Consider the following 19129-nt stretch of genomic DNA (forward strand, 5'->3'; position numbering starts at 1 on the left):
TCTGTGAGAGGACGCTGGAGCCAGGCTCTCCAACGTCTTCACATAAATTTTCTCGAGCTCTCAGCTGTGTTTCTGTCCCTGAAACACTTCCTCCCGTTCCTCTCGGGCCACCACGTCCTGGTGAGGACGGACAACACAACGACAGTAGCGTATATAAACCGCCAAGGGGGTTTGCTCTCTCGTGTGTTGCACACTCTGGCACGCAAACTGATCCTCTGGAGCAGTGTGCACTTTCTCTCCCTGAGGGCGACTCACGTCCCGGGGACCCTGAACACAGGTGCCGACCTGCTGTCCAGGGGCGCGCCGATGTACGGGGAATGGATGCTACACCCGCAGGTCATGGAGCAGATATGGGCGCGCTACAGCCGCGCCAGGGTAGATCTGTTCGCGTCCAGAGAAAACGCTCAGTGCGAGCTGTTCTTCTCTCTGCACACTCGGGACGCTCGCCTGGGCGTAGACGCACTAGCGCACGCTTGGCCGCACGAGCTGCTCTACGCGTTTCCCCCACTCGCCCTGATACCCCCCACTCTCGCCAGAGTGAGGGGGCACAATCACAAGCTGATCCTGATAGCTCCGCACTGGCCAGTGCTGCACTGGCTAGCGGAGATATATCAGATGCTGTGGGATTTGCTCTCGCAGGGGCGGGGAACGGTGTTCCACCCGCACCCGGAGCGACTGCAGCTGTGGGCCTGGCCCGTGAGTGGCTCAATTTGACCACTGCTGGGCTCCCTCAGAACGTGGTTAACACTATACAAAACGCCAGAGCTCCATCCACTAGGTCTCTGTACGGTTCCAAGTGGTGAGTGTTTGAGCGGTGGTGTCTCGAACGGGGCCACATACCTTTTCAGTGTTCTGTGCCAGCGATACTGTCATTTTTACAGGACCTGATTGATAAAGGAAAAGCCTTTTCCACGGTTAAAGTTTATCTGGCAGCTATAGCGGCTTGCCATATAGGATTTGGGGACAAAACAGCGGGCCAACACCCTTTGGTGTGCCGGTTTATGAGGGGCGCGCGCAGGCTTCTCCCTGTCTCCAGACCACTGATACCTCCGTGGGATTTAGCGGTGGTTCTGGAGGGGCTTAAAGGCCCCCCATTTGAGCCATTGCTGGGAGCGAGTCTCAAATACCTGTCCCTTAAGACAGTGTTGTTACTGGCTCTCGCCTCTGCAAAGCGAGTGAGTGATATCCATGCGCTCTCTGTGAGCCCTGTGTGCGCTCAGTTCACCCCGGGGAATACGCGTATGGTTCTGAAGCCCAACCCGGTCTTTGTACCTAAGGTGGTGGGTTCATGTTCTCCGATTGAGCTTGCGGCGTTCACCACTGCTCCGGGTGAGTAGCGAGCGCACATGCTGTGTCCGGTTCGAGCTGTGCGCTCTTATATGGACAGGACACAGAGCATCAGGAGGAGCGATCAGCTGTTTGTCTCCTGGGCTGAACCCCGAAAGGGGCAGCCGATCACAAAGCAGCGCCTCGCCCACTGGGTGGTGGAGGCTATAGCTTTGGCGTATACGAGCAGGGGACTGCATGGCGTGGCAAGCGCGGTCCTGGAGTCCTAACTGGAACCCATGCCCCCCCCCCCACTGGCCGGTACTTGTTCGATAAGCTGTCTGGCAATACGGGAGCTACCATATCCCATAGCGAGACACCGAGTGAATATTATGAAGAAGAACGTTTGGTTATCTAACATAACCTCAGTTCTTAGAATAATATGACCGCGGTGTCTCGCCAGATGACCCTTCTTGCTGGGCGGTGAGAAAAGGTTTGCTTATTGAATTGAGGGAGTGTTATCCGCGCACACTATATATAGTAGGTGGGACTACTGGGTGAGGCGCGGATGAACACCTTCACCGGCCAATCAAGATTGGCGGATTGAGATAAATGCTTCTATCAGGGCTGCAGGAGGCTGCATCCCATAGCGAGACACCTCGCTCATATTATTCTAAGAACTGAGGTTATGTTAGATAACCAAACGTTTTGCAGACGGTTTTTATCTTTGAAACAAGGCGTTGTACAATTACTTTCTGCTCATTGGTTCTTGTTCCTCTCGTACAAGGTTTTGTCTCTATTAGTTTTCTCAACAACCGTGGGACCTTGAGAAGGTTCTCACAGAAACGGCTGAGCAGGTGCAGATATGTTTTGGCTTGTGTGAGCAAAAACAAGACAGTCAGTGCTTAAGGATTTTTCCACTACGGGAGTGAATGGGGCATCGAAACACAGCTTCTAAATAACACACTATCTGCTAAAAAACACGTTCATTTCATCAATATTTTGTTATGATAGTCAGTACTTAGAAAATTTCCACTACAATGTTCAATAAGATTCAAGTCTGGGTTCTGGCTGGGCCAGAGTTGTGAATGTCCTTGTGCCTGGTTTCCTCCAAACATGACAGCCTGTATTCACGCCAAAGAATTCAACCTTTCTCTCATTAGACCAGAGATTTGTGTTTCTCATGGTCTGAGAATCCTTCAGATGCCTTTTGGCAAACTCCAGGCAGGATTCCATGTGCCTTTTACTAAGGAGTGGCTTCCGTCTGGCCACTCTACCATACAGGGATGATTGCTGGATTGCTGCAGAGATGGTTGTCCTTCTGGAAGGTTCTCCTCTCTCCACAGCGGAATACTGAAGCTCTGACAGAGTGACCATTGGGTTCTTGATGAATAAAGTTTATCTAAGTCTAGGTCTCCCTGACTAGGGCCCTTCTCCCCCGATCGCTCAGTTTAGACGGTCTCATCGGGACATTTAAAGCAGCAGAAATCTTTCTGTACCCTTCCCCAGATTTGTGCCTCAAGACAATCCTGTCTCGGAGGTCTACAAACAATTCCTTTGACTTCATGCTTGGTTTGTGCTCTGACATGCACTGTACAGGTGGACTCCAGTTAAGCTGTAGAAACATCTCAAGGATGATCAGTGTCATTATGGAGTGTTGTGTGTAGAATTTTGAGGAAAAAAATGAATTTATCCATTTTGGGATAAGACTGTAACATAACAAAATGTGGAAAAAGTGAAGAGCTGTGAATACTTTTCGAATGCACTGTATGTACTTCTTAAGGAAAATGCTACATTTAATAATTAAAGTTAATTCACAAATAATAATACTATTATTATTATTATAACTGCATCTTGTCTTCTACTGATGAGGCCACATCAGTGTTTGCAGCGACTCAGATTAAACATTCCCATCCTTAGCATCCCAAAGATTACTACAAACATGTGATGGCTACATACTTCAAGGGAAAGAAGGCAACAGTCTTAGGAGAACATTAATTTATGTGTACGCACTCACATTATTCAAATGATAAGTCAATGTGACTTCTGAACTCAAGACATAAGCAAGATGACAAAGGTGGTTTGGGAGACTGGAAACAGATCACCTCACAACAGCCCAAAGGGTTTAAAAAAGGCTGCATGGAGACATTACGCATCATAACAATGTCTATCAGTTGCATCACACATTGCCATCACTGCCATAGTGCCATCGGTTACACACATGCTGAAAAGATTCAGTGCCTTGTTGTAAACATATTTATGTCTTTACATCCAAGGGCAGAACAAAGTGAAATGACAATAGTGTGTTACCTGGCATATACTTATTCTCTATAGCCTGCAGAAGCTGTGCCTCGTCAATGTGGGAGCAGAGGGCGTGAGCTACCCGGTTGTTACCCAGAGCACAGATTGCAGAATACAGTCTGAGGGTATGGTAGTGAAACTTTAATAAGTCCTTCTGCTCTGACAGCTCCAGGATATCCAATGACCTGGACAACATACAGAGATAAACTGCATGTGATATGAGAGTGGAAGGATGAAATTATGTGCGTGTGTGTAGCTGTGAATACTACACCTGTTCTCCTCTGGTATGTGTAGAGACATGAACTGCAGAGGTTCGTTACACTGGACCAGCCAGCCATGTCGGTCATTCACTCTGGATATTGATACCTGGACAAATCTTAACTGTTAGACTTGTCCTGTCTTTCATGTATTTAAATACTTTCATTTTATTTGTATAACAACATACAGTACAACACACTGTAAAGCATTAAGAGCAAAACATTTTGTCATCAATCTATTCTGTACGCGTTGGTCTGTTATATCCCAAATCCTTTCAGCCAAAAAAGCCAGTACTTTGCAGCTATACAGTCCCTGACAAAAGTCTTGTCACTTATCCATTTTGTAGAAACAACAGTTTATAACCTGACTTTTAATTAATCCATTGGTTTTAGAAATGGCTCATATGAAAGCTAAAACCCTCCCAAATTATGTTTGATATACTAAAATAAATTTGCTTCACTGAAGAAAGATTGATCATTTAATGAACACAGAAAGGTCAAATTTTGGCAAGACAAAAGTTTTGTCGCCTACAGAAAGTAATGTGAAAATTGAACAAATCATTTACTTCAAATACAAAAATATGATGCATAACATCAGTGAATTAAGTACTGGTGCTGTGAGATCCATATTTAATATCTTGTATGACTTCCATGAGCTTGAAGGACTGCATCCATGCGGTTCGACAATGATTCATACAATTTATTGATGAAGTCATCAGGAATAGCAAAGAAAGCAGTCTTACAAGAATAAGAAAAAGATTTGAAGAGACTGGAGATGTTTTTGACAAGCCCAGGTCCGGCAGACCCCGCAAGACAACTGCTCGGGAGGACCGTTTGTTGGCTCGAAAATCCAAGGCCAGCCCCTTTTCCACTGCAGCAGAGCTCCACCAGGCCTGGTCACCTCAAGTCCCCGTGTCAACCAGAACAGTTTGTAGAATCCTGTCTCGAAATGGCCTCCATGGTAGAATCAGTGCCCAGAAACCAGCACTAAACAAAAGGCAATTAAAAAAACGTGTGGCATTTGCCAAGGCCCACAGCCTGCTAAAAGGATGGACGCTGGAAAAGTGGCAGAAGGTGGATTTCTCAGATGAATCTTCGGTTGAATTACATCACAGCCGCCGCAAATATTGCAGGAAACCTACTGGAGCTCGCATGGATCCGAGATTCACCCAGAAAACAGTTAAATTTGGTGGCGGAAAAATCATGGTCTGGGGTTACATCCAGTATGGGGGTGTGCGAGAGATTTGCAGGGTGGAAGGCAATATCAATAGCGTAAAATATCAAGAAGTATTAGCTACCTCTTACATTCCCAACCATAAAAGGGGTCAAATTTTGCAGCAGGATGGTGCTCCATCGCATACTTCCATCTCTACATCAAAGTTCCTCAAGGCGAAGAAGATCAAGGTGCTCCAGGACTGGCCAGCCCAGTCACCAGACATGAACATCATTGAGCATGTCTGGGGAAGAATGAAAGAGGAAGCATGGAAGACGAAACCAAAGCAACTTGATGAACTCTGGGAGGCATGTAAGACTGCTTTCTTTGCTATTCCTGATGACTTCATCAATAAATTGTATGAATCATTGTCGAACCGCATGGATGCAGTCCTTCAAGCTCATGGAAGTCATACAAGATATTAAATATGGATCTCACAGCACCAGTACTTAATTCACTGATGTTATGCATCATATTTTTGTATTTGAAGTAAATGATTTGTTCAATTTTCACATTACTTTCTGTAGGCGACAAAACTTTTGTCTTGCCAAAATCTGACCTTTCTGTGTTCATTAAATGATCAATCTTTCTTCAGTGAAGCAAATTTATTTTAGTATATCGAACATAATTTGGGAGGGTTTTAGCTTTCATATGAGCCATTTCTAAAACCAATGGATTAATTAAAAGTCAGGTTATAAACTGTTGTTTCTACAAAATGGATAAGTGACAAGACTTTTGTCAGGGACTGTACAATAAATTTAAATTACTACCTTGAGGAAGTGGTTGGGAACACGACTCCACAGCACAGGAGTGAGAAACTGGACATGAAGCCGAGGAGGACACTGGGGAACTGGATTGTTCCTCTCACTCTTAAACAAACCAGCTGATAGAGGCATCACATTCTGAGACACAGAGACATGATAAACAGGCTTACAGCATAAAACAGAACTCTGTATCTGATAAATCTAAACACTATTGTTCATTAGTACGATTGTAAGATATTACTTCATCCCAAACCCTCTGTTTTGATTTGGGGCAAAAACACATTATTGGTGCCGTTCTTTTCTCTTATTAATCCTGTTAATTGTAAGTTCACATGACAAAAGGCTTTTATTGTGAAAAAATATCAGCGTTTGTGTGTCTGTGCATGTATGTGTCCTTATTACCTTAATACACCCCAGTTCAAACTGGAATATACTGGGACTGGTGGCCTTGGCAAAGACTGCTGGAAACAGCTTGGTACTGGGCTCCACCTGTGCATTTGAGAATACTTAGGGAACGACAGGCAAGGGGTGTACTAAACTTGCTCTTCTAACTGTAATTAGGGCACAGACAAAACAACCTAACATAAAAGAATTAAAAGCGACAAAGGTAGACTGTGGCGTCACTTCATATTGCCACACAAACGTTGCACTTCAACACACAACCAAGACAACAGCCAATGGCCAACAAGCAAGTGATCCGCACAGGCAAGAAATAATTCTACACCACTACTACTACTACTACTACCACCAATGGCACAGACCACACCACAAAAACTAGGGCCAAAGACAGTGACTGGTAATCTGGTAATTTTTCTAGAAAAGTGACAGAGCTGGTACCAAAAAACAACCAAAAAAACAAGGTCTGAAGAAATTGGCCATATTTTACTGAGGAATGTGATAGCATGACAAAAGTTTCAGGAAAGAAGAAGGACCAAAAACTGAAGAACATTCAAAAATCAATTATTTACCTGGTAGTACGTGTTGAGTTCTTTGCCATTGGCTGTGAAGGTCAACAAACCATTAGTTGTGTCAACCAAACAGCCAATCTCTAAGCCATTGTTGTTCCTTCCTTGACCAGGACTGCTGCTTTCCCCAGCCCACACCATGTAACAATTGCTGCGTTTTATACTGCAAGACAAAGTGCAAAGATCATTGTATCCACATCACAATAACGGTAAAAATGTAAACGCGTTAAACAGATGGTTCCACATTAAGATAATCCCTTAATAAGATAAATTGATCCTTTAATTCATCCCACAGTGTCCAACAAGCAGTTGATAGGCAAATTTTTTTTGCACCCAGGAATCAGTAGCTGACAACCACCTAGGGTTTGGGGTCAACAGTGCAATTTAGATCGGGTTCCCAAATTCTTCTCACGGAAAGAGACAGCAACGCCTGTAGCTCTTTGTCTAAAGATATCCTGTTACCTGATCTTCTTAACCTACTTTATTTTAACTAATTTAATCATTCCACCATCCACCATGGTTCGTTCGCAATGTTTTTGCCTATGCGGCAACATTCAACAATACAACATTACAAGATGACATATCTGAATGACCAAATCAAAATAACTTAGAAGCATCAGTAAGTTAATAACGTCAGGTTCTTCCTTATAGGAGATATTTTGCTAATAAACTAAAGATTATGGCTCCTATGATTACAATTTCAATAGTTATAGCTACTATTAAGAACATACATAAGGTTCAACACACTTTAATTTTAACAATGGTTTAAAAGAAAGAAAAATGTTTTTAAGGATAGCCACTTGAGGCCACTGTTGATCCATCTTTACTGTGGAACAAATATATGAATTTGACTAGATCGTCTAAATTTTATTTTACAAGGATCAAAATCGTCTCATTGTGATCCTTTGCACCTCCCGACAAACAATATATAACTTACCAGATGATTAGAATTAATAAATCACAGATCTAAAACAGTAACATTAAGATTTCTAGATTCTGTCCACATGAGAGGTAACTCCCCTCATCTGTCGATTATAAGTCTGTCTTTTTGGCTCAGTTGACGTCCTCAGCGTTCAAAGAGGCCCCTTAGCATGGGTCTGTACAGCATTAGAAACTGGCACCTTTACTGCTAAGGTGTAAAAATTGGCCCAACACAAAGGGTTCTTCCGCAGGGCCATCTCTTAAATTTACTTTCCAGAGAGGGAGGAGAGATTGATAGGACAACAGGGGCCCCTACATTAGCACATGGTTAATGTTTTCCTGAACATTAATGTTTTTTGCCTACACCTAACTGAACTTCGGCCATAGAGATATTTATAGGCCTTGAGCTCATATTGGTGTTGCTTAACCAACAGTATACAGCCAGCCAAACTCAATGAACAACACGAGAGTCAGGATGTAGCCTTCAAGCTTCTTGTTTTATGAAGACTCTAGTGTGCTAATCCAGATAAGGAGTAAAGCTAAACAAGGAAAACATATGTTCAGTTTCAATACAAACATTGGACTGTATTCACATTAGTGCTCTATATACATATCCCACAAATATACACAATAAAAACTGTGCACATACGATGTACAATAATTATGTTATTTACTAATATTAACTACTGTGTATGCCACTAGGCATGTTATAAGCTTGAAACCCTGTCGGACATTATCATCAACAAAAACGGAACAATAATATACCATCAATGATTAATGCTTTCGGTGGGGCAAATTACAGGATCATTAGATGTTGAACAAAATACTGCTCTCATCACTCATACTTCCCGCAACATTTCACACTTACTGTACCTCAGTTAACCCAAAAAGGGGATACTAATGCAGTCAACATTAATATACTGCCGAGAGGGCAGAACACTCCCCACCTGGCATATGTAATGCCACTAACAATACACAACATATCAACTGAACCTTCAGTCGTCTTTAGGCAAAAGATGAATGACTGCCATGGCTTTCACTTTGATCTTGCGGACCCTTCCATCTCGGCTTAAAAAGGCGTACCAGTACCACATCACCTTCTTGTATGTCATGATAAGCTTTGAAATCATTTACGACGGCTTTGCAGAGATGGGAGATACTCCCTTCTCCATTTGCTCCAGAATGTATTGGCAAAGGCTTGAACTCGCAGAAGGACGTTGTCATGGAAATATCTAAGACTGAGCAGGGCACAAACCTTTTGGGTTAGTAGTATCACAGGGGTTAATATAAAGGTGGCGTCTGGATCTGCTGAGATCGGAACCAAGGGTCTGGTCTTGATGATGGCTGAAATTTCACAGGACGTCATTAGTGAGCTGAATATGACTGTCTAACAGCGTTGAGTATTCAGCGAGTGACTAATATTATTAGCTTCCAAGAGCACCTCATATGCGATCAGAGTGGGTGGTTGAACTCCCAAGTACAACTCTACTCACCTAAGTATCTTTGGATACTGGACGCCTACAAGAGGAAGCTGGAGGCCAAGCTCCAGCAGAACAACACCCGGGATGTGTGGAGGAGCATGAAGCTGATCACTGGCTTCAATATCAAAGCCAAGCAACAGGACAGCGGCCCAGACAGAGTCAATAAGCTCATGTCTTCTTCAATAGATTCAGCACTGGACCCCCTGCTGGCAGTCCAGCCCCCCCCCCCCCCAATCACTCCAGTCTTTACACCCCCCCAGACGACCAATCAACAACTCAGCACCGACCCCTTCCTGCCTATCACCTCTGCTCTCCCCCCAACTCCCACCCCCACCGAGAAGACCAGCCCTATGACAGTGACACCTGGCCAGGTGAGAAGACAGCTTGAGAGACCCAAGCAAAGCAAGGCAGCAGGCCCGGATCACATAAACCCCCGGGTCCTGAGGACTTGCGCTTCACAGCTGTCTGGCATCCTGCACTTCATCTTCAACCTGAGTCTGAAGCTGGAAAGGATACCGGTGCTATGGAAAACATCCTGCGTAGTGCCGGTGCCCAAGAAGCCCATCCCATCTGGCCTCAACGACTTCAGACCGGTTGCACTGACATCACATGTCATGAAGGTCCTGGTGACACTTGTCCTGACTCAGTTGAGAGCCCTGGTGACCCCTGTCTTGGACCCTCTTCAGTTTGCGTATCAGCCTCATGCTGGTGTGGATGATGCTGTCATCTACCTGCTGCACCGTGCTCACTCTCACCTGGATGGTGGGAAGGGCTCTGTGAGGATCATGTTCTTTGATTTCTCCAGTGCTTTTAACACCATTCAGCCCTTTCTGATGAGTGAGAAGCTGCTCAGGATGGGTGTCAGCTCCTCCATTGTCTCCTGGATTACTGATTACTTGTCTGACAGGCCTGTTTGTGCGGTAGGGGGGCTCCCTGTCTGATACTGTTGTCAGTAATGTGGGGGAACCACAGGGGACTGCCCTGTCTCCATTTCTGTTCACTCTTTACACCTCTGATTTCCAGTACAGCTCTGGGTCCTGCCACCTGCAGAAGTTCTCTGATGACTCTGCAGTGGTTGGGTGTATTAGAGATGGACAGAAGGTGGAGTACACTGATCAGAGACTTTGTGGAGTGGTCCCAGGCAAACTACCTACTCATGAATGTGGACAAGACCAAGGAGCTGGTCATTGACTTCAGGAGGAAGAGGACACCAGCAGAGCCCACCACCATCCAGGGCCTGGGGGTGGAAGTAGTGGACCAATATAAGTACCTGGGAGTCCACATGAACATAGACTCTACTAGATAGACTCCACTTCCTGAGGAAGCTTAGGTCTTTTAATGTATGCAGCAAGTTGCTGGAGATTTTCTACCATTTTCTGTTGTTGCGAGTGCCCTGTACTTTGCTGTGGTTTGTTGGGGGAGCAGCACCAGCAAAAATGATCGTAGGATCGACAGATTGATCCGAAAGGCTGGTCATGTCATTGGCAGTGAGTTGGAGACGTTTGTCTCAGTGAGGGACAGGAGGACACTAGACAACCTGCTCTCCATCATGGACAATCCGTCACATCCACTACACCAGACAACAGAGAGGCAGCGGAGCTCATTCTCAAACAGACTGATCCAGCTCCGCTCCCACACTGAACGCTACAGTACGTCATTCATACCTTATTCAGTCCAGCTGTACAACAACTCATCTTTCTTCAGATAACTCCATGTTATTCATGTTAATGGACACTGCTGCACCTTACTATCATCCCTGTATATATAATATATATTCTTCCGTCTCTATTTCTTGTACATTTGTCCATATGCTAATTTGTACATTTTTGCTTATGTAATTTTTATTTTATTTTACTAGATTTTATTTTTGTATTATACATTTTTATTTATTTTATTTAATCTTTCTTTTATCTGTGGTTCTTAAGAGTGTTTTTTATATGCAACTAAGCTACTGTGACCAAGCAATTTCCCTTGTGGATGAATAAAGTTTATCTAAGTCTAAGTCTAAGATTCTTGTTGCCATTCACCCAGACCAAACTCCTTGCTGGCACCCAAGAAGTTTGATCCACAATCTGACCTCAGTTGTTTTGCCGCTACACAGATAGCGAAGAATGAACACACTATGACCTTGGTTATGCTCTGAAATTCTTCCCAGGCAGGGGATGTTGCCAATGTTTCACTACTCCCCTCCATGGCACACTTTTTCCTTTAATTCCATGAAGTTGTTACAAAGTGTACGATAAGAAGAGCATCCATTCTACAACACGTGAGTCTTAAAGAGTCTTAAATATACCCACTCACTGAATGTGAGTGTCATCACATTGTGATATCATATTCTATTTTAAGAAACCTCAGCTTTACTTCTCCAGTTTGTACACAAACACATATGCGTTTGTGCTTCATCCTCCACTGTGACCAATTTGCAAGATGAGCCTTTTTGCTAATTATCATATAGAAATAAGCTGAGAAGCCCTGCTTAAGTACATTTTCACAATCAAACTGATCTGTGGGGTGTTGATAAAATGAGAGAGATTTCGTGCCCAGAGAATAAGAATATTCCTGATAAAATACTGTGCATGATATTCTTGACAGTCTCAAGATGGAACAAAAACTCTTGCATGCAAAAAACGTCTTCATATAACGTGCTCCCTTGTCAGTATATAAGGATGTACCACAATATATGGCAACTTGCAACTTGACACAACTTGACAAACCTTTCATGAACTTTGCCCTTCTCATCTCCCAGCGTAACAGTGACAGTTTGGACCTTGTGCAGCTCAAATCCTGGGTCATATTGGTGGAAGTCAGAGGTTACCCAGCCTACCCACACACTGCTGGGGTCCTGACCAGGGAAGATCCGCACTGAGTAGTAGTTATGCTGCACAGACAAATCAAGACAGCCATATTTGGTTACTTGAGTGGAGAACTACTCAACATCACTAACATGGAGGATTTTATGAATTTCAATTTGTATTGTCTTACAGTGGGAACTTGCATAAGGAATTCATAATCATCTCTGTCTTTAGCCATCACCTCCTCTGACAGACAAGCAGATGAGGGACCGATGTTGTCTTGCTTGTTTCTCTTCAGTGTAAACCTGACAGATCACATGGTCACATAGTTGGTTTTGATTTAAAAATACAAGTGGTCACACTCAATGACACAAGGGTAAAAATTAGTGGTGTGCAAAACTGGAAAAGATATCATCTGTGATGTTTTTAATAAGTGAAATGTGTAGATAGGATGGTTACCGTTGTTTGAGCTTGGACGTTTTCTCCTGCGTATAGTCTTTGTGGTTGTTGAATTCATCTCTGTCAGGTCTATTGGGACCATTGTGACTGTGTGATGACTTCATCAGAACCTCAAATTCTGATCCAGTTTCAAAGTCCTCCAGTTCCTAAAAGAACATGACAGCAGACATTGCATTACTTTAATAAAATAGTCATTTCACACAGCTAGATGAATAAATCTGTGAAAATATTTGCGAGGACATAGGTTTGTGTGGGCAGTTCTAAACATTATATCATGTACTGCAAAGTAGAGGTCCCAAATTCAGATATTTTCAATTTAGTATTGTTAAAGAACTGTTTTAGAATTTTAACATGAAACTGCCTTGCAGTTACATACATTTAGGCAAAGTTAAGTTAAGTGAGGAAATCTGCAGTGTTGCAGCAGCAAACAGTAGAAAGGACAGTGCAGAAAAGAGATAAAAAAGTAAAACACCAAATAAATACAAAAAATGAAAAAATAAAACACAATAGAAACTATACAGCCTCACAGCAGCAGGAAGGAACGGTAACGCTCCTTCAGTTGCAATTTATGTAAATGTCTTAAAGGTATTAATCTGAGTTTTAGCAGAACATTTTGATGTTACTTTGAACTTTACTTTTTGGACACTTCTAATGATGAAACCAAGTGCTCATCACTTCTGGGAACTCCTTCAAGAAATGCCAAGAGTGTGCAAAGCTGTCATCACAACAAAAGATGGCCACTTTGAAGAATCAGCTATCTTGTCTTCCAGGATGAGCCAGGATGAAACAGGGTCAGCCTACAGACGTTGACAACCGGTTCACCTCCACCTGACAATTCTCGCATTTCTCTACATAATACAAACACTTCAAAATGGCCCCTGTATGGCAACCATCTCACCACGTAGTGGAGCAGTATTAACATGCGTCACAGCCTTTATGTTAGGCCTACTTGTGAGCTGAGCCAATCCATCGTTCACAAGAGTAAGGAAAACCTTTTTGATGGCCTCGGTATCTGCTAGATTACCTAGCTATGCCAATTCCTCATTGTCTGCTGAAAGACAAAGTTGTTTAACGTTTGCTTTTCTGTTTACAATGTTTTCAAGAAGCAAATAGAATCAAGTAAAACTTTTAACAAGTAGCACAAAGTCTGCATATATTGTTAAACTTTGAGGGGAGACTGCGGTGTCATGGACAAAACCTACTACATCCTTGGTCATTTTCAGGTATTCGAGATGTCTTCCATTCAGAAGACTCAAACAGATATGAGGTCAAAGTGACCTTGACCTATGACCATCAAATAAAATCAGTGAAGTAGTCAAGTGAACTTTAGTGCCAAATTTTAAGCAATCCTTTAAATACAGACACAGTCATTGTTGATGCAGAGGCATATAGAAGTAAAAACAAAGTATAAAATACATAAAACTGAAATAGAACTTGGACAGTGCGGGGTATTGCTACACAATAAATGTATTGCTGCTGAGTGCATGTACATATGCACATACAGTATCTGTTACCTTGTTTGGTGAGAAGAGGCTGCCTTTAAACGGGGATCTAGATTCAGCACACTCTATGGGCATGCTCAGTCTGTAGAAGGTAATGTCACTGTAACTGTTCTGTGAGCTGAATGACTTCTGGGTAACCTTTAGGCAGGGACATGACTCTGCTGTCCCATCTATCCTCGTCACCTGAAAAAGAAACATTTGTTTTGCCTGTGCTGCCAATTTTGCATGATAAAATCTGCTCTGTTTATGCAACATCTTTTGTAGGAAATAAATAAGGAAAAGTAATAAGGAATGAAAGTACATGAAAAGTACAGCAAAAGTGCATACATCAAGTTGAAGAGTCCAGCTAATACAAGCATGTATTTCAGGGCACCCTCACCTCAATGTGTTGGTGGTTGTGGGCCACAGGCACAAACTGAGGCAACCTCTTGCTGAACCACATGGTGATGTTGCGGTTCATGTTGACAGCAAAGGGCTCGTAGCCTTCCTGCAGGCCACAGATGGTGAAGTACCTTAGACTGCTGACATCCCTACCGAAATTCATTCTTCCCACCTGGCTCACACCCAGGCTACACACTGGGATAAAACCTGGGAAAGACAGAAATAATTAGCTACTAAAATTGCTTCCTGTAATCCCTGTAAACAGGGAGCCATTTAATGAACAATAGCAAATTTAAAAAGAAATTTTCTGAAAATGTCAAAGTACAAACAAAGACATGTGTTTTTCGGGGGTCAGGGGCCAGGGTCCTTTCAAATTATTTGATCAAATGTGCTATTGGGGGCCATATTGGGGGTAAGACCAACAAATTAAATATAGCTGAAGAAAGGATCAGAGCTTCAATAGTATTGCTTGAGGAATGAGGAAAACTCAAATTGCTTTCTATGATTCATAGTTGGATTAATCACATCTGGAAATCCTGAGGCTAAGATTTGTTGTAAGATCCCTACTGAACCTCATTATACAGGTTTTATTTTCCTTGGCTGTAGCTGGTGACATAAAAAAGCAATAAAGAGTTATTAAGTACGAGTAACTTGATGTGGTTAAGTTGGTCTTAATTGAGTTTAGTTGGTCCAATTAAAATGATGTTAAAAACAAAACAAAAAAAAAGCTGTTAACAGAGGGGGAATAAATCACAACTTTTCTCAAAACAGCACTTTTATTAACCATTCAAAGCAGCCTGTTATACAAAAACACCGGAAAGCATAAAAATGTTTCACATGTATGAACATTACATGTTTTCCAATTCGATTATGTATTGTCATAAGCTTCCCATGAAATTGCTTTGTTTGTTTGTTCAAGTTAAAGAGAAAAATCTAAATGCTTGTACTGTAGTACCACTGAGATTTAAAGAGCACCCTTAACTACACTTTAACACAACATTATAAAGTTAAGTGCCACAAGAATGTTTTTATTTTCAATGAACATATTGCCAATAAATTCAAACATTTTTTGAGCTCCAACCATGGCAAGGGCTATGCCTCTCGGGCAGGGTCACACGCTTTAACACCATGAGGTTGCCAGAATCTTTTACCCAGTGGCTACAATGAGAAGCAGCTTATAACAACTGACATTGATGAACACGCAATTTGACACATAATGAGAAAAATCATTACAAGAAGAAAACTCAAACAATCTTATGTCTGTGGGCCAAATTGACAAAATCTTAACAGAGGACTTTACAAAAGCATCGACAAGCAGCATTTGGGCCCAGGTCAGTAGTTTGATACCACTGCTTTAGAGTTCAATTTGAAACTGCTACCTTTCAGGTACAACAGTAACAGTAAGAAATTACAAAAAATGTTAACAGACAGTCAAAACTACAGCTGGATGTTTAATCACATAGATGCCAATGACCGTCTGATCCAAATCTCTTTGGGTTTCATCAGGGTTCTCACTCTAAAAACAGACAAAAAGGAAGAAGATAATTTAATAAAAACTCTCCCACTGAAAGTACATAATTCACATAAAACTTGCACAATTTTAATATTCACCTGGATGACTGACTCTACTTGTAAGTGAAGTCAGTTACTACTTTTTGCCAGAAAATGTAAAGACCCTCTCAAGGGAAAAAAAATCCTCTAACAAACAACTGGTATTGGACAGGTTTGTCAAATGTGTACAAATCATATATTCTGTGATATTTGTAGAAACATGAATGTGGAGGTAAAACACCTCTCCTTCACAGAGGCACTGAATCTTGGGAGAGTCAATTACAAAATTTGACACATTGATGAGAGCATATTTAGCACTCTATTCAATGTTGACTGAAAATACCACTTTAAAACAACTGATAACACACTTACCAGGGGCGATTCTACGGTCAGAGCAAAGGCTGGAAAGACTACAATAAATGAGAGAACACATCTTCTTTTAATGTCAAACTACTGTGTCACAAAGCTATAATTTGTTTTTTTTTTAAAAAAAGAAAGAAAAAAAGAAAAGAAATCGCATTTAAATGAGAAGATAAGCCCTACAGACCTAGCTGAGTATCCAGGAGTGCAGAAATCCCGAAAATCCCAAACTCCAGAAACCCCAAACATTAGAGAGTATAGTATAAAGAGTAAGTATATGGTAAATGGTAAATGGCCTTGCTTTTATATAGCGCTTTTCTACCTATTGGTACTCAAAGCGCTTTACAGTCAGAGACACATCTACCCATTCGCTCACACAAGCACGCACACAATCACACACCAGTGCCATGCACTGGGAGCAACTGGGGGTTCAGTGTCTTGCTCAAGGACACTTCGACATGTGGCACATTCCGGGGATCGAACCGCTAACCCTCTGGTTCGTGGACAACCCGCTCTACCTACTGAGCCACAGCCGCCCCCAATTTAATTTAAAATTACATTTAATCACTATGATTAAATGTAAGCAAAATAATAAGTTAATAGAATACTGCAACATAGCAGTTGCCCGAGCCAGCCAGTGAATCACATTTGTTAAAAGTAATTCACTGCAGAACCTCCCGGTAAGAAATCTACAGATAACAATCTACATGTTTGCCTTCAAAGTTGTGTTAATTATCAAGTAATCAAGTGATTAATTAAGAAAAAATTAGACCTAAAATATTAGGAACATATAGAACCAGGTTGAATCTACCTAATTGTTTAATGAAGTAGTGATAGTAAAAAGATGTTTACTTACCTCTATTTCGAGGATGGCTGCGGATTTCTCCATGTGCAATGAAAAGGATAAAAGTGTATTTCACGCGATTGTGAACAAGACTAAAGGGGATGTACGGTGTCCTCAAAGGGACAAACTCCTCTATTAATTAAATGCTTTCTGTTTTACATTGCAGAGTTGTGTTGGCGAGACTAACACAGCTAAGTAAACCTGACATTGCATATTTTTACTTTCAAAAAACACAACTAACTCAAGTTGATGTGAAAAACTCATGGGTTTTGAGTAATAAAATTTTCTATAGCCAACAATAGTGACAATTATTTTTTTTTCCCAGTGTATTCAAGTGTTGAACAGAAATTTTCACAGTTCCTAGAGAACAGGTTTAAGTTGACTGACAGCAGTGATAATAATAAACTATTAACTGATATTCGCAAAATACACTAGTGATGTAGAATGAAAATGTTTGGTATTAACCAAAGAACAGTGCTATGCCTCACATAGGGCAAATGAAATGTTGGGTCGTGCACAGAGCACATAATTATTTAATATTTAATTAATAATTAATACCTACAGTCTAAATGACCAGCTCAATAGTTGAAGAATTATATATATATATATATATATATATATATATACACACACACAAACACACACTACCGGTCAAAAGTTTTAGAACACTAATTTTTCCAGTTATTTATTGCAGTTCAAGTCGTGCAAGTCCAATGAAATTGCAAAGAAAATCAAGGTGTTAGTGAGTACAGTTTTCTTCACCATCAAAAGGCACTCAGAAACTGGGGGAAACTCTGACAGGAAGAGGTCTGGCAGACCCAAAGCCACAACTGAATCAGAGGACAAGTTTCTGAGAGTTAACAGCTTGTGTGATAGGTGGCTCACAGGACAACAGCTTCAAGCACAGCTTAATAGCGGTCGTAGTAAGCAAGTCTTAGTTTCAACTGTGAAGAGAAGACTTCGATCTGCAGGTTTGACAGGACGCGTTGCAGCAAGACAGCCATTGCTAAGATGTCGGAATAAGACAAAGAGGCTCGCCTGGGCCATGAAACACCGCCATTGGACTACTGAAGACTGGAAGAAGGTATTATGGATTGATGAATCAAAATTTCAAATCTTCGGTTCATCACACAGAATCTTTGTACGCCGTCGAGGAGGCGAGAGGATGGTTCCACAGTGTGTGACATCAACTGTCAAACATGGAGGAGGAAGTGTGATGGTCTGGGGCTGTTTTGCTGGATCCAGGGTCGGTGACTTGTACAGAGTGAGAGGCACCCTGAACCAAAACGGCTACCACATCATTCTGCAGCGCCATGCAATACCCTCTGGTATGCACCTAGTTGGTCAGAGGTTCATCCTACAGCAAGATAATGACCCAAAACACAAGTCCAAGCTATGCCAGAACTACATCAGGAAAAAAGAACAAGATGGTAAGCTTGAAAACATGGAGTGGCCAGCACAGTCTCCAGACTTAAACCCCATCGAGCTGGTTTGGGATGAACTGGACAGAAGAGTGAAAGCCAAGCAACCTACAAGTGCTACACATTTATGGGAACTTCTGCAACAGACTTGGGAAGAACTTTCTGAAGAATATTTGATTTCTATTGTAGAAAGAATGCCACGAGTGTGTTCAGCTGTTATATCTGCCAAAGGTGGCTACTTTGATGAGTCAAAAGTTTAGAATACATTTTGGTCTATAAATTGATTCCATGATTTCTTTTTCAACTCAAATTGCTTATTTGTTCTATGCTTTCATTTCAGAGTGCAATGAGACACTAAACTGAATAGTTTTCAGTAAAAAAATGGAAAAAGTCTTTTGACCAGTAGTGTATATATGTGTGTGTGTATATATATACATATATATATATATATATATATATACATATATATTCCATAACATATATATTCAAAATGCTCTCTTAAAACAAATTGTATGACAGTAGACAAAAGACAGTTTCTCCAACCTTGTTTATTCCCCTTCCCTTAGGGTGAGCCTTTATTCATCCATTTCAACTACACCCCTGATAATTTGGCCAGTTTTGCCTGTTGGTAATCCAGGCTTAGTGTGATTA

General features: G+C 41.8%; 1 protein-coding gene across 1 annotated transcript in view; it reads right to left on the reverse strand.

The window, feature by feature from the left end:
* The window catches only part of ryr2a (ryanodine receptor 2a (cardiac)), a gene marked incomplete at its 5' end in the record, with an annotated part of 253225 nt that overhangs the window by 121494 nt on the left and 112602 nt on the right, over positions 1 to 19129 (reverse strand). Inside the window, 10 exon segments of the mRNA XM_084568164.1 lie at positions 3577 to 3752; positions 3839 to 3933; positions 5808 to 5939; positions 6204 to 6290; positions 6770 to 6929; positions 11883 to 12046; positions 12151 to 12265; positions 12420 to 12565; positions 13934 to 14104; positions 14301 to 14509. Coding sequence (XP_084424290.1) covers positions 3577 to 3752; positions 3839 to 3933; positions 5808 to 5939; positions 6204 to 6290; positions 6770 to 6929; positions 11883 to 12046; positions 12151 to 12265; positions 12420 to 12565; positions 13934 to 14104; positions 14301 to 14509 — 1455 coding nt within the window.

This window comes from Chelon labrosus (assembly GCF_963514085.1).
Source record: "Chelon labrosus genome assembly, chromosome: 19".
Classification (NCBI taxonomy): domain Eukaryota; kingdom Metazoa; phylum Chordata; class Actinopteri; order Mugiliformes; family Mugilidae; genus Chelon; species Chelon labrosus.